The sequence below is a fragment of the Brachycentrus maculatus genome, unplaced genomic scaffold (genome assembly GCF_059751285.1).
Source record: "Brachycentrus maculatus isolate JH-2025_06_01 unplaced genomic scaffold, ASM5975128v1 h1tg000620l, whole genome shotgun sequence".
NCBI lineage: Eukaryota > Metazoa > Arthropoda > Insecta > Trichoptera > Brachycentridae > Brachycentrus > Brachycentrus maculatus.
In genome coordinates this window covers 190,859-206,201 of record NW_028281358.1, presented here as the reverse complement: position 1 = coordinate 206,201, position 15,343 = coordinate 190,859, and the positions used below count along the sequence as shown (strand labels likewise).

The window sequence follows — 15,343 nt, the reverse complement described above, 5'->3', positions numbered from 1 at the left end:
GTGATTTTTTTTTTGCAAAAACTTGAATAATTTAAGCATGCAGTTAATAAACTATCAAGTAATGGGTTTCTGATATTTACAAATGTATTTAATTATTTTTAATATGGTAATTATGTGTTCTGAATTGATTTCTGGAGTCCATCATGAGAGAAGCGTTCATTTTCTTTCCCGTTATCGCGGTTTCTACTGTCTATTCCTGGGTCAGTGTCCTACTCTATGGTCGCTTTGTCCGTTTCCGCTGATTTGGTATCCGGTCATCCATGGATTTGGGTTGTTCATAAAGCGTCATTTTCCCATCGTGTAACGACGTTCGTTGATTTTGTCCGATCAATTCGAAAAAATCGTATTCATTCCTGGGCAGTATATCGTAGATAGTGTTATAAACTTTGAAAACATATTTAGTTCTTTTAATTTACGTCATTAAAACGTCAAGTTCTTGTGTATAACGGATAATTATCGTGTTTATTTTGATTGCGAGACGCCGCCGCCATTTTGAGTGCGCGGTAATTGTTTACAAACACCGTGAGAAGTGTGTGAATCTTATTATTATTAAGTGTCTCGTCTTCTATAAAAACAAAACTAAAAAAGTGCTCGTATTATAAACTTTCGCTTCAATCCAAACGGCATTGTCGCGCATTTACCGAAAAAACTTTTCATTTCGAATATTTTATAAACAAAACGACGCCATCTTGAAACACGTGTTTGTTGTTTACAAACATCGTGCGAGTCAAGATTTTCAAGGGCGACGGATAGTTAATTAAATTTTTATAGAACTTTATGCTTTGTGCCTAATTTCATATAAATTTTCACATCTGTCCGAAAACACCGATCTTTATAGAAAATGAGTGATACAGAAAATGTTTCGCCATTATCGCCGGTAGCTGGGCCTTCTCAGCGCAGTGAATCTCGGAAAAGATCCCGCGATCCATCCGTTTTATCGTCAGATTCAGAGTCTCCTGAACCGCGTCAGCAAAAGCGCCTTAAAGTGTTAATGGACCCACGGATAGACTATCTAGTTCAGCAGATAGGACTTTTGACTGACGCCGTGTTCCAAAGTCAAACCGGGGCTAAGGTCGCGGCGCCAGGCGACACTTCTCCCGTAGACTCGGGATCGCAAGAAGACGACGACGGTTTTCTACAGCAGCCCCCTGGACTAGAGGAACACGAGGATCCTCAGGATATCCAAGAAGAGCTGCAGCTGGATTTCCAGGAACCCAGCACAGTAGTCAAGGAACCTATCCATCCAACAGCAAATCCCATCAGGATTCGAGCCTTAGAAAAGCTGCAACACTTTGGTAGTGAAAACTGGGCAGGCGTGCGATATGCTGATGTCCAGAAGAAATTTCTGGCAGAGCCATCGTTTGTTGAATTGAAAGTCAACGACGAGCTCAGACGCTGCGATGTCAGCTCCCCTGCCCAAGCTTCGCTGGAAAGGTCTTTCGCCGCTCTATCTCATGCCCTCCTCATACAAAAAGAGGAGTTTCAATCAGGGCTCCAAGAACTGGTCAATTGGGCCGCTGATAAGAACACAATTCTTAATAAAAGAAACGTATTCGATAAAGTAAAAGTTTTGTTTGCTCCTGACTCCGCATACCAGAAGGTTTCCGAAGATATTCTTCAGATGGTATGTGGCAGGCGCACAGAGGCGGTACAATTCCGCAGAAAATCCATCCTCGGGGAAGTCAGAGACGAGCATGTCAGAGAGGGACTTTGCAAAATCCCTCCTTGCTCAGAATATCTCTTTGAAAAGGGGAATCTGACGGCCTTCCTCTCTAGGGTAGGTACCTCTGACAAGCTTACGATAAAACCTGCAACAACCCATCCTTTATCAAGACCCCAGGTTCCTACCAGAAAAAAGCCAGATAACCAGTTTTTTCGTGAACAGCGAAGGCCTCTCGCTAACAAAAATAACGGTCCTCCCAGAGGAGAAGCTGGCCCCAGCAAATTTTCCACCAAGAAAAAGGGGGGAGGCAAGTCTACTTCTGGTAGTTCAAAAGGAAAGTTTAGAGGAAGGCACACTCGAAATTGACGCCAGAAGGAATCCATTTCGCGGGGGATGCTTAAAGTTATTCCAGGCAGCATGGGCGACACTGGGAGCACCAACATTTATGCTAAAAATGATAAGGGGGACACGAATACCATTTGTGTCAAAACCTCCTTTGATAATGCCACACAAGAATACTTTAAATCACTTCAGCACACCCCCTTCTGCCGAGATGGACTCCCAAATAAAGGAACTCACCGAGAGCGGTGTTCTGGAAGCCGCGGATCTCACTCCCAGCTTCTTATCAAAAATGTTCCTAACACCAAAATCGGACGGCTCCTCACGGGTAATCTTCAACTTGAAGTCCCTAAACCTGTTTTTAAACCCTGCTCCATTCAAACTCATAAGCCACTGCAAGGTTCCAGAATTTTTGCAACCAAACGATTGGTTGACAAAGATAGACCTCTCACAAGCATACTACCATCTCCCGATCGCATCAAAGCATCGGAGATTCTTGCGCTTGGTCTACCGAGGAAACTTGCTTCAGATGACAAGTCTGCCCTTTGGCCTTTCATCTGCTCCCAGAATGTTCGCGACCCTTACAAATTGGGTAGCCGAGTTACTGCGTCAGAAAGGTATGCGGACAATCGTGTATCTCGACGACTTCCTCCTTGCGAGCCAATCCAAGGAAGATCTAGGCCGACAAACGCGGCTAGCAGTAAACACTCTACAATATCTGGGATGGAATGTAAATTTCCAAAAGTCAGTGCTCTCCCCAACACAAAAGTGCGAATACCTGGGGGTCGTATGGGACATGCGCAACAATCGCAAGTCCCTGTCAGAACGGAAGTGTGCGGCATTCCACCAATCACTTCGAGCGATACTGTCTTCTCGCCGATGGTCACGAAAGCAAGCGGAAAGTCTCCTGGGAAGGTTAAACTTTGCCAACTTCGTGGTGAGAAGAGGACGGCTGCACTGCCGACAATTGCAGATAGCGAGCAAACCGCTGAAGCAACTTCCACCCAGAAGGTTAGTTCCAATGACCGAGGAGTGCTTGCAGGAGGTGGAATGGTGGTTAGAGAACTTGAACTCGTCAAGCACCATTCACAAGGAAATGTTCAGTCATTTCCTGACAACAGATGCCTCAGACCTGGCTTGGGGAGCAACTTTAGACGATTTAACCTTATCAGGTCAGTGGACCGTCCAACAGAAAAAGTGGCATTCAAACCGAAAAGAGTTGTTCGCAGTGCTTGCAACCCTTCAACACTCAGCTCACAACCTCTCCGGTTCAGAAGTCTTAGTGCAATCGGACAACAAATCAGTGGTTGCGTATATCTCCAAGGAAGGGGGCACCAGATCCTTAACACTTTTAAATCTGACCCAAGACCTCCTGATCCTTGCAGACAAGTGGGATATCTCGTTGACAGCTCAGTTTCTTCCCGGAAAATACAACGGAGACGCGGATCACCTATCTCGGAGAAAAACACCTCCGGAGTGGCACCTTTTACCGGCAGCAACCCAACCGATTTTCAATCTCTTCGGGCAACCCGATATAGACCTATTTGCTTCCGTAACGGCACACGTGACTTCGACATACGTGTCAAGAGATTGCACGGACTCGTGCGCAATCTTTCAAAACGCTTTCAGTCAATGTTGGGACTTCAATCTGGCCTGGATATTTCCTCCGCCAAATTTAATACCAAGAATCCTAGCACACCTGAACAAGGCGACCGGAACTTACCTTCTCGCAGTCCCGAGGTGGCCGAGGGCGTTCTGGCGACCAGACCTAATACGCCGATCATTAGCACCACCACTCAAAATAGCAAACCTGGAATCGGTACTAATCGACACATCCACCGGCAAACCTCCGCCCAAAATCCAAGAACTGGAAATAGAAGTTTGGAAAATTGGGGGTGGGACGGCGTTTTGAGTAGATGGAATCCTGAGGAAAAGAATTTGCTTTTATCAGGGTGGCGAGCTTCGACGCTAAATACCTACAAGCCAGCTTGGGATAGATGGTGCCGCTGGGCATCAAATAACAATTTCCATCCTAACAAACCGTCTGCAAACCAGGTGGCCAGATACCTGGCGCAGTTGTTTATCGAAGAGAAATTGTCATACAATACTATACTAGTACATAAGTCAGCGATAGCAACATTCTGTAACCCAACAGCTGAGGAAAGTCTCAGCTCTAATTTTTTGGTAAAACATACCCTTAAAGCAATAGCCATGGCAAAGCCTACTCTTCCAAAATCTCCAATCTGGAATCCACAGATTGTTAAAGATTGGCTCTGTAAAAATAGCCCTAAACTAAACTCCTTATACGAGATATCGTGTAGAGTGGCAACACTATTGCTGCTCTCGTCAGGACGAAGAGTACACGACCTGACGTTACTAAACATCTCGGATGGAAACCTGCAGGATGAAGGCACTTCTATTATATTACATCCGTCTTTTGGATCAAAGACTGACACCCGGTTACACCAGCAATCCAGCTGGAAACTTTTAGAATCACCGGAGCTTAATATAAACCCAGTCTTTTGGACAAGAAAACTAGTAGAATTGTCCAAGGATCGAAGGTCGGAAGTGGATAACCTTAATAACCTATTTATAAGTACGAGGGGCCCCGTAAAAGCGGCTACAAGAACCATAATAGGAGGATGGGTAAAGAGCACGCTGAAAATGGCAGGAGTGGAAGCTACCCCCGGCAGTACACGCTCAGCGGTCGCATCCCTCAATTGGTTAGAAAACTACCCAATTGATAATATCTTAGAGAGAGGAAATTGGAAAAGTGAAAATACCTTCAGGAAATATTACCAAAGAGAGTTGCTTAATCACACCGTCTCAAAAGACTCCTCTCTAGCAAGCCTGTTTCAACCAGTTAACATCAAATAAAGGCGTCACCCGGTCACCAGGAGATAACAGACAGATCTCTCATGATGGACTCCAGAAATCAATTCAGAACACATAATATCGGAGTTTTACCTACCATTAAAACTCTTATTATGTTTCTATTGATTTCTGGAGTCCAGGTAAGACCTACCTGGTGCATCATGAGCTTTATGAACAACCCAAATCCATGGATGACCGGATACCAAATCAGCGGAAACGGACAAAGCGACCATAGAGTAGGACACTGACCCAGGAATAGACAGTAGAAACCGCGATAACGGGAAAGAAAATGAACGCTTCTCTCATGATGGACTCCAGAAATCAATAGAAACATAATAAGAGTTTTAATGGTAGGTAAAACTCCGATATTATTTATTTTCTATATGAGGTGTTTTCTATATAAATAACTTTTTTGTTGCAATTTACCAACATCATAATACATATGGAAGTTCGACTGTATATACCGTGATTATTTTGATAATAACCCAAATACATACCTACACAACGTTACTATGTATTTATAAGTATATATAAATGATGTGTTTACACTAATATATCATATTTGTCATTCCAAAATATACAGTGTGTTTTGTTTTGTCATTTTTAAACAATTGTATAAAAAGTTTATAAATTTGAGAACCAGATATGAATAATATATATACACTTATATCTAAGTAATGGGTGGTCAATATAATCAATGACCAATTGTTCGTAAGCAATGTTTGAAAAATATCTGCTTTAAAATGGCTTCAATTCTTGATGATTTAATTATCTTCTTCTGCGAATTACTTGCGTACAACATACGGTGTAAAATTTTGGTCGAAAATATGAGATATTGGTGTTTGTATCTATAAATGGTTGATGGAGAATGTCGACTTGATGTGGATCGAGTGTGAGCATGTATATGTATGATGGGATACCACACGCATGTAGATGTAATGGACCATAATTCTACTACAAATATGTGTACACTATCCACCATTTTATTGGATAGTATTTATATTTGTTTTACAATCTTAAACTCAGAAATATAAAATTGTGGAACCTTTATATTCATCGGCCCCTGTAATCGTCACATTTTTTTAGAATAAATAAATTCTAATAAATGGGGTTGGTTAAGTAAAGCCAGTTGTCAGATTATTCGAATGGATAATTTTGTCCATAGAAAATGGGAAGCTGATTATAGACGAATACAGACGTTCCACTGTTACGGGATGTATCTCAATCTGTTGGCACAATCTTCAAATTGTAGATAAAATTATGAAATGTCCGACTGTGTTTATGTTTGTGCGTTTTGCTGGTTTTATAAATATGGATGTTAGCCTTTTCCCAGTGTTTGGTGTCCAGTGAACACTTGTGTCATCCTATCACACAATTTTTAATGTTTATCCGAATATATTTTAACGGAAACCTTTTATTTGTTGTTTTGGCATAATTTGACAATTTATTTTTTATTCACTCTCTCTCTCTCTTTCTCTTCTTCAAACATTATCCGCACCCATAGGGTGCTGCATTGTGTCATTATAATCTTTTCTTGAATGTTATTAAAGATCGCTGATATTTGTTATGATTCTCTTGGAAATCGAACTCAGGACCTGCAGCAAGGTAGCCAAACGCGCTAACCACCACGCTATGAAGGGGGACTTTTTCCATAAGGGAAAAATACCCAGGTGGTTTGTTTGAGTATAGATACACAACATTGGGTGCCTTAGCCATTGCTAGTATTCTCCCTTTCCTATCAACTATTCCTCCTCCATTCTCTTTCCCATATGGCAATAATATACTTCACTCTACCTTCTTCATTAACATCTCTTCTACTTCTTCATGACCCCTCTGACCTCCACTGCTAGATATAAGCTTCTTCCCCTTCTTTCCATTTCTTCCGGTTGGTTGCTGCTTGTAGCCAGTTTTTACCCCCCACAGCGACTATGTCGTCGGACCATCTCTTTTTGGGGTCTTCCGACACCTCTTTTGTTCTCCCAAGGTCTCAATCGTAAAATTCTTGGGGTCCATCTTGTGGGGTCCTGTCTTGCAATATGCCCTTTTATAATACTCGGTTTACATCTCTGCATATCGTAAAATATATAACAATCCTATATTCTAGAACAGGACTGATCATCTTGCCTTCAAATAATTAATGGTCAAGTTGTCACCGCATAATAAAACTTTTGTATAAAGGAAAATAACTTGTTTGTGCCACAGCAATAAATAACATTTATTCTTGAGCATGATTTTGCGAATCAAATAATAATAATGATTTGATCGCATTTCCGTTAAAATATATTCTATGTAGTGTCTATCTATAATGTTTTCAAATGTATCTGAAAATTAATGTCTTAGAGTCTGTATGGCCATAATATCAGGTATGTCAAATATTGAGGCTAATGCAATGTCTAAACATACCATTTTAAGCATTTTAAAAGTCTGATACCTAACCTCAAAAAATATATAAATATCTATTCATATCCATAGAAATTAACACTTTACAGAAGAGGATTTATGATGTAACCATACCATTCTCTTCTACATCTTGATGATTTCTATGGTTTTTATTATAGATTGTTTGTAAAAATACATACATTTTTAAAGTTAGGTATTGTATCTTTAAAAATGTAAAGAAATCTGACTATGCGCAATTTTGTATTCATTATTGATGCTCTGAATCATGTAATATACATTAAAATGGGCTCATTGTATTTAAAAAAATATTACATCACAATTCAATTGTAAATAAGTAAAGGTTTCCCTAATGGGTATACAGATTCTACTTTACTAACTGACTGTAAACTTTTTCTGATCTAACAAATTCTAACAAAGTTGGAAATTGAATTGAATTGTTTAATTTTAGTCATTTTAGGAGCATGTTAAGTTCCTATCTATTTCATGTTTAATTGGGAAGAGTTTACAGAGTTATTAGGTTTAATAATTGTTAAATATACACACGCAGGCTTTATATTATGCCAGTTCTACGCCATGCGCCCAATATTGCCCGAGATTTTATAAGGCAGAATCGCACAACGTGTCACGTATTAAATTCTGAAAATGATTTATTAAACTGTAGTTAATGTGTAGTGAAATATATAATATTTAAGGATAAGTGTTTATGAATACACTTTTTATTATATTAATAAGAAATTGAAGTTAGAATAAACATGGTTTATCATACACCATACAAATGTCCAACCATTTTTTTAAATGTCTTCAATTCCAAGTGTTCATGTTGTCTTCATTTTCACAGTAAATTTTATCTTGTCGGATGAATACTGCTTTAAAGTAAGAACACTATTGCACGCTTTAGTAAAAAATACGACGTGTTCTGAATCATCTATATTTTTATTATAATCCGTCATTCAGTTCTTCAATTGAAAGAATAAATTTAAGTTAGATTACAATCTTAGTAAGATGATGCAGGCTGTCTAACTATCCAAATTGTGAATGGTTGACAGTTAAATTAAAGAAGGAACGAAGTCACTTTAGAAACTAAGTACTTTGTACACTGTCACTTGAAATCCCTTGTTTTAGTGGATTTGTATAATTTTCAATTTAAGTTTTACTTTGTAAATACCATTTGCAAACACCGTGCGGAGAAAATGATGCGGAATGCATCGAAACATGTGTCAGTACATTTTAAGAAATAGTGGTATTTCTTCTTCTTCTTTCTGTGCCACTTCCAACGAAGATCGGCGATCATCATGGCTATCTTCACTTTTGATGCTGCAGCTCGGAACAGAGATTTGGTGCTTCTGCCAAACCATTGTCGTAGGTTTTTCGGCCATGATGTCCTTCAGCGTCCTTGAGTTTTTCGTCCCTCAATTTTTTACTTGTATGATAAGGTGGAGAAGACGATATTTTTCATTTCTCATGACGTGTCCGAAGTACATCAGCTTTCTCCGCTTGATGGTTGGTAGGAGTTCCTTATTGGTATTCGTCCATCGGAGGACCTCTAGGTTGGTGACCCCATCACGCCATGCAACTCGCAGGATCTTGCGATAGAGACCCATTTCAAATGCTTCTATTCGGTTTTCTAGTGCCTGTGTGAGTGTCCATCCCTTCATTCCATAGAGAGCAATGGGAAGACATAGCACTTCAACATACGTTTCCGAAGTTCAAGGTTTAAGTTTCGGGACAAAAACAGTCTTTAGTTTAAGTGTAACTTAAAATAATAAAAAAAATGGTATTTAGTTTAAGTAAAACTTAAAATAAAAATGGAAAGATTTTACCATAAAGTGACTGCCGAATCAATTAATGAAAAGATTTGTATAATGTTTGAGGGTGAAATCTTTAACACACATATTTTTTAGATAGGAACTGAGTTCTGAAAACTGAGGAGACCTCGCACAATGTACCAAACCATTTGATTTAGATGGATTTATAAGAGTAACGTAAGGGTTAGGTTAGAAACTAGACTGTGCAATGTGTCCCATTGAAATTCGGTAATGGGAGTCGGTGCAATATTGTGCGCACTGCGCGGAGACGTGACGTGGGTAGCCATTGGATGTGGTGTTAGTGTGTGCGTGTTCTGTGTGCGGGGGCAGCCCCCTAGCGAGGCGGGCCCGGCGGAGGCCGCGGCGGCCGCGCGCCGCAGCCCGGAAGCGCGCCCCACGGCCGACTCGCTGCTCAGCGTGACCCTGCCGCTGCCCCTGCCCGTCCCCGAGATCCACTCGGTGGGCGGCGTGCTTGTTCACATGCCGCACGTATGTTCCGACCTCCTTCTTCTTTCCTATCGACCACCACACTGCCTACACCATTACACCACAGACAGAGGAGTGTGAGCGTTAATAAATTACACAGACTCAGTTTTGATGCTGTCCTTGTCTTTACTTATACAGTAACACCTACTCCTTTCTTCTTACTGTCTTAAAGACCCACCGACATAGAAACTTACGATGCCTCAATAATGGACTATCATTCTGGAATGTGAATACCGATAAAGATTTTCAAAAATTAAATTAATTTTTGAAAATGTTTGTAAAGCGATCACTTAAGCCGACTAATGACATATACGTTCAGTAAGCGCCCAGAATTCAATTTTTCTTTCTTAAAAAAATAATATTCTCGAGATATTGATCTTTCCTACGTATAGTATCGCAAGCCACAAGTAAATAATTATGAGTTCACGTATTTTGGAGTATTATGCAATAAAACTTCAAAACTGATTTGCCACTGTCCATAAAGTCTAAAGCTATGCATAATAGAGCTATCAATAAATGGGTAGTGAAGGTAGGTAGAAACTATAGTGATTGTGTCATTCAGCTTCGTCATCCATGATTGCAGGACTCAAGACAGACAAGTAACTAATAAATTAAAATAAAAAATAAATAATAAAAGACATATGACTCGATTTGTATAGTTAAATTTTTTTTATTTCTCACTAAACTTAGGCAACTCAGCACAAATGTTTAAATCCTTTTCCTTTAAAAAGGATTTTTTGGGTAACAATATTATATGTAGAAAGAGTTGATATTTATAATATCTCGACGACAATTTCCCACACGCTACATCCAGTATTTTTGCATAAGGATACACACACAAAACCGTGTTCACAAACACGACTATCACAAAACACAAACAGTACTAAGCTGCTTTCTAAATTTCTTAAAATCGCCAATTCCAATGTTTTAAAGTACTTTCTTATTTGTGTTACTCTTTCAAGGTGCATATGTTTATTTTTGAGAGTGTATTTCAATGTTACCACCATAAGCATGAGTATATTATGACATTTCACACAACGTGACAATTACTATTTCATTAAGAAATAAAATTTAGGATGTTTTAAAAGATTATCTGGAATTGAAGTTTGGCTAACATAAACCCCGAAGATTACCGCCGTGAATAAACACATTTGACTAGGTTAGGATAATGTTTCAACCTTTTCAGATATTGTAATTTTGTGCTCCTGTAGGGAAATGAAATAATTATTCAGTTTGTAGATGTGCACCTTCCCTTAATCAGCAACCGAGTAAAGCTTTGAAGCTAGGAATGTCCGATGTCCACCATTACGGTTCAATATACCCCATTAGCTGCTAGACTTTGTCCCCATTCTAGGCACCCCGAGTCGTGAGGACTGCTGCATTTACCCGAGATACAGATAGTTTTCCACAATGTAAATGGTTGGCGGGAAAAGTGTTACAAATGTTCAAAGCTATTTTCTTTAAAAAAATAACAAGTATTGTTTTTTTTTATAATTTGAACTAAATCAAAGAATATTTTTATTTGAGATTATTATACAGATATCGGTAGTATAAAGAAAAAGCTGCACTGTAAGCAATAAATCATTGAAATTCTAATATTTTGAGAAATATAGGTTAGAATTTTGGGTACTGGCAAAACACGGTGTATGGTGTTGTTTAAGCCATTTTTTTAAAACTGATCTTTTATTAATTTGGTTTATTTAACTTCTTAATGAGTATAACTGTTGAAAAAGAGCATAAGGTTTAAGGTACGTCCCGACGCTTTTATTTGTGATTATATATTTATTTATAAAACATTTGAAAATTAAAAAAACGTAAATCTTCCCAGTTTTCATTTGTTTCTACTTATGCAATACATGTCGGCTGTTTTAGTTTTAATTATGGTATTGTGTAAAAATAATCAAATTTATGTAACTTAACACACAACACTTTTCCGGCAGACTATTTATGCATCTAATACGTACTTGACAATACATTATGATAATAATTAATCATATCTAATATATAATTTTAAAAAAGGTTATCATATAAAAAATTAATATATACCTACATACTACATTTAAATTTTTCTCTATCTCCGCAGTAATTTTATTAAATTCTGACAGTTTAAATGTATGTAAGTACTAACTCTGTAGTAAATTTTTCAAAACTACACTTTTTTCACAATAATTCAAGAAATTCATATGATACAATGATGAAAATTAGTTGAAACTGCTCTCGTAATATGAACACACTAATAAATGTTTATAAAATAACTAGTATAGGAATGAAACAATGAGTTTTTTTCTAATATGCGAAATAATACCGAAAAATCTCATATAAACAACAACTATAAAGTTTTTTTCTACTTTTATTTTAATTTACCAGAGACCGGGTTAATCAAAAGTGGAAAAAAACTTAAAAGTTGTTTTTTTATTATATAAAATGCAGTTCCACTAAGAAATGTTAGTACAAAACTTAAATCCCATGTAAGGGTTTCAGTTTTTAGTTCTTTACACAAATATTTCAATATATGGCAGCACTGAACATTCCTGTCAAATGGAATATACATATAAATACAAAAAACTAACAAAATAAAACATTTTGTTGTGAATGTTACAAGTGTAAAGAGATAATTTAAGCCAGACAATGACAGATCATAGATGTTGCCTTCATCTTGTGATGTGGGGTAGTTTTCAACTATTTTTCATCACTTTTCTCCCCGTTTACAAAATGAAATGCTGTAAATACAATATTATGAACACAACACCCAGTCAAAATGCAAAAAAACGAGACTCCTAGTAATCATTTTGTATGTCTAACTGTTATTTTACACAGCATCAGTAAATTAATGTAAATAAAAGAAGATTAAAATAAAATAATGAACAATTCATAATTAATGTTTAGTCGAAACTCTATTTTTTTCCCCCTCTTGATGTTTTCATTCATTTATTGTACTATTTTCAATTAGTACCTGATCCGAGTGTGGATGAGTTATTTCAATAAGTGACCTGAAGTTTAGGAAAATATCAGTTATATTACACCTTAAAGGTATTATTGTGTACAGATCTTTTATCGAGTAAACATCTTTTGTAAAAAAAGAAATGAAAGTTGTTATTTAAAAGTTATTTATTTTATCTTTGAGATTTATTTTATAAAAGTTGTTTATTATCTTATCTTTGAAATTTGTTATTCTAAAGTTATTAATCTTTTCTTTCATTTAAAAGTTAATTATCTTATCTTTGAAATTTGTTGTTTAAAAAGTATTTATTTTTATCTTTAAATTTTTTAAATATTTATCTTATGTTTGATTTTTGTTCTTGGTATTCTTTGAAAAATAAAAATATTTTTAGCGAAGTGAGATAAAAAGATCTGTTCTTTAAAAGTTAGTAACAATTCTTTGTAACACAGCGATAGATAGTAAAATAAATTAACTCTGTTTTATCTCTCATCTTAGATCGATTATTGTACCTGCAAATTGTATATTCTTTGAACAGGGTATCATGCGTGTTCGCAATTTTAGCGAGTAAAACGGTCTAGCATCTAAGATTGGTCAGGAATTTAAAATAAAACTTTGATAAATTTAAATTACCTGCACTAATTACAAAACCAGCTGTCAAACCACAGACTAACTATTTTATATAGTCAAACTAACACTTTTGAATTTGAATGAACGAAGGCATAGAGAAAGTGCAAGAAATATAGAAGTATCCTAAATATCTACTGTTTGTCTTTTAAATTGAATTGAATTAAATTGTCTGGAAATTTAATCGAGTTTAACGATAGGTATTGTGCTGCGGTTGTGTAAATTTTCAGCACACGGGATACGGAGCGATGGTAATTTTATAGATAAATGATAGTTTGACTGGATAAGGGTAGGATATAAGACATGGAAATAGCCTTAAACTCTTTGTATGTGGGTTTTTGGTTCCAAGGCCAAATATTAACCAGATTTCTGAATAGGGGTAATAGTGTTATGTTGTATTATTAAAATAGCAGTTGTTAATAACAATAGTTGCACCGGAGCACCCTATATTTACTCTTCACAAAAGGAAGAATTGTGTTTAGTATTTAATTGTATTGTAACAGTTTATTATGACGCATTCCATAATGGGAAATTAAAGAAGCATTATTTTTGGATTGTTCATTAATAAACGTGTCGACTAAATGAAATGTCTACTAAGATTGAAGCATGCTTTGAAACTGAGTGTGCTTTGAATTGACCAACTTTATAAATGTCACTAACTCGCTATGTAATTATTACACTTCTTGTGCAATTGAAACTAGTTTTTTCCTTGGCAATGATTGGAGTCTTTTCTGAAATGTTAACCGTAATGTTGTTTTTATATATTTCTATTTCTATTTCATGCTTCCACAGATACTTCAAGTATGTCTGTAATACGTTCTATGTATCCAGAGTAGTGTTTGTATATGTATTCCTACTAGAAGTATGTTTTCTTCCCAACCTACCCCTTCCCCCTCTCTAACTGAGCTATTTCAACATTTGACTTTAATTTAGAATCAACATTTTAGTGGTAACTATACTTCAGTACCCAGTACTCCATTCAAACGGCGTTTACATATCTCGTGCGGGGCTGATCAAGCGTAAGTTAATGAGTGACCCAGGCATATTCCGCTTGTGTGACGTATTAATCGCGACAACATATAAATCATAAAAACATTTTATATCTTTCCCATCAACAAAGAAAAATTTGAACACTAACCTACAATATTATGATTTTTAATGAATCAGTGTCTTATGTGTGCTTAATTATTTTCAAATATAAAGTTAAACTAAATAAACAATAATAATACATAATAAAAATCAACTTTGAACTAAAGAGTGGTATCAGTGGTAAGAGTGGGACAGTCCCGAGTTATACTCTTATAATAAAGCTTTACCGAAAATTCAACAGATATCACTATAAACTTTAAATATCGCAATAGATAAGCAAAAACAGTCTCCCACTATAGGGGTAAATTTTTTTGTAATTGTGATGACAGTCTCCCAAACGGCAAATGACAATTGGCGGACTGAGGGCTCTAAAACTCGACTCCCGCAAAAGATGCGTTAAAGTCGAATACTAAGCAAAGCACAGCATACTGTGTATAAATGTTGTATGTCACTTTTTGCTTTGTTTATTTTTTCCATTAAATATTGGTTCAGAATTGAAAAAAAGTGATATACGTGTATAGTAATGCGTGGATGATCATTCTAACATATTATCAGAACAATTATTTGATAAAAAAAGTTTGAAAACATTTATTTTAAAAATGATTTGTGGACATCATAACCTTACCTTTCGACAGATTCATGACATGTTATACTAAATTTGATGACAATGGCATTAAAAAAAACTATAATGTAGCTTAGAAATCCACATGAAGGAAGTACAGCTGTCCAAATTCAAATCACAGTAAGGGACATTTTTTTGTAGTACTTTTTTTTTGCATTTTTGGACTAAGTAGATTCTACTTAGTCCAAAAATGCAAAAAAAACGTACTACAAAAAAATGTCCCTTACTGTGTTTTAAGTTTGGACAGCCGAGTAGGTATCGCTAGGCTAGGCATATAATAGTTTCTTGCGGGAGGCCTCTACTGGTAATCCTTTGCATCTTTCTATTGTTGCATATTGTCGGGTATATACCACATGGAAAACCGAAATATGGAGCAAAGGCGAAATATACGAGCGTGTTAGCGATCAGGAGTTTTAAGAGTTGTAGAATACATAGTTGTTTGAATTTTGTGTTTATATATTTAGTATATAAACACAAAATATCTCCTCTAATAAGCTTGC

General features: G+C 36.6%; 1 protein-coding gene across 1 annotated transcript in view; it reads left to right on the top strand.

Moving 5' to 3' along the window:
- unc79 (UNC-79 domain-containing protein) overlaps window positions 1-15,343 on the top strand; it is a 95,817-nt gene that overhangs the window by 20,088 nt on the left and 60,386 nt on the right. Inside the window, exon 15 of the mRNA XM_088273949.1 lies at window positions 9,412-9,642. Within this exon, the coding sequence (XP_088130075.1) occupies window positions 9,412-9,642 (231 nt within the window). The remainder of the gene's footprint in view (window positions 1-9,411; window positions 9,643-15,343) is intronic.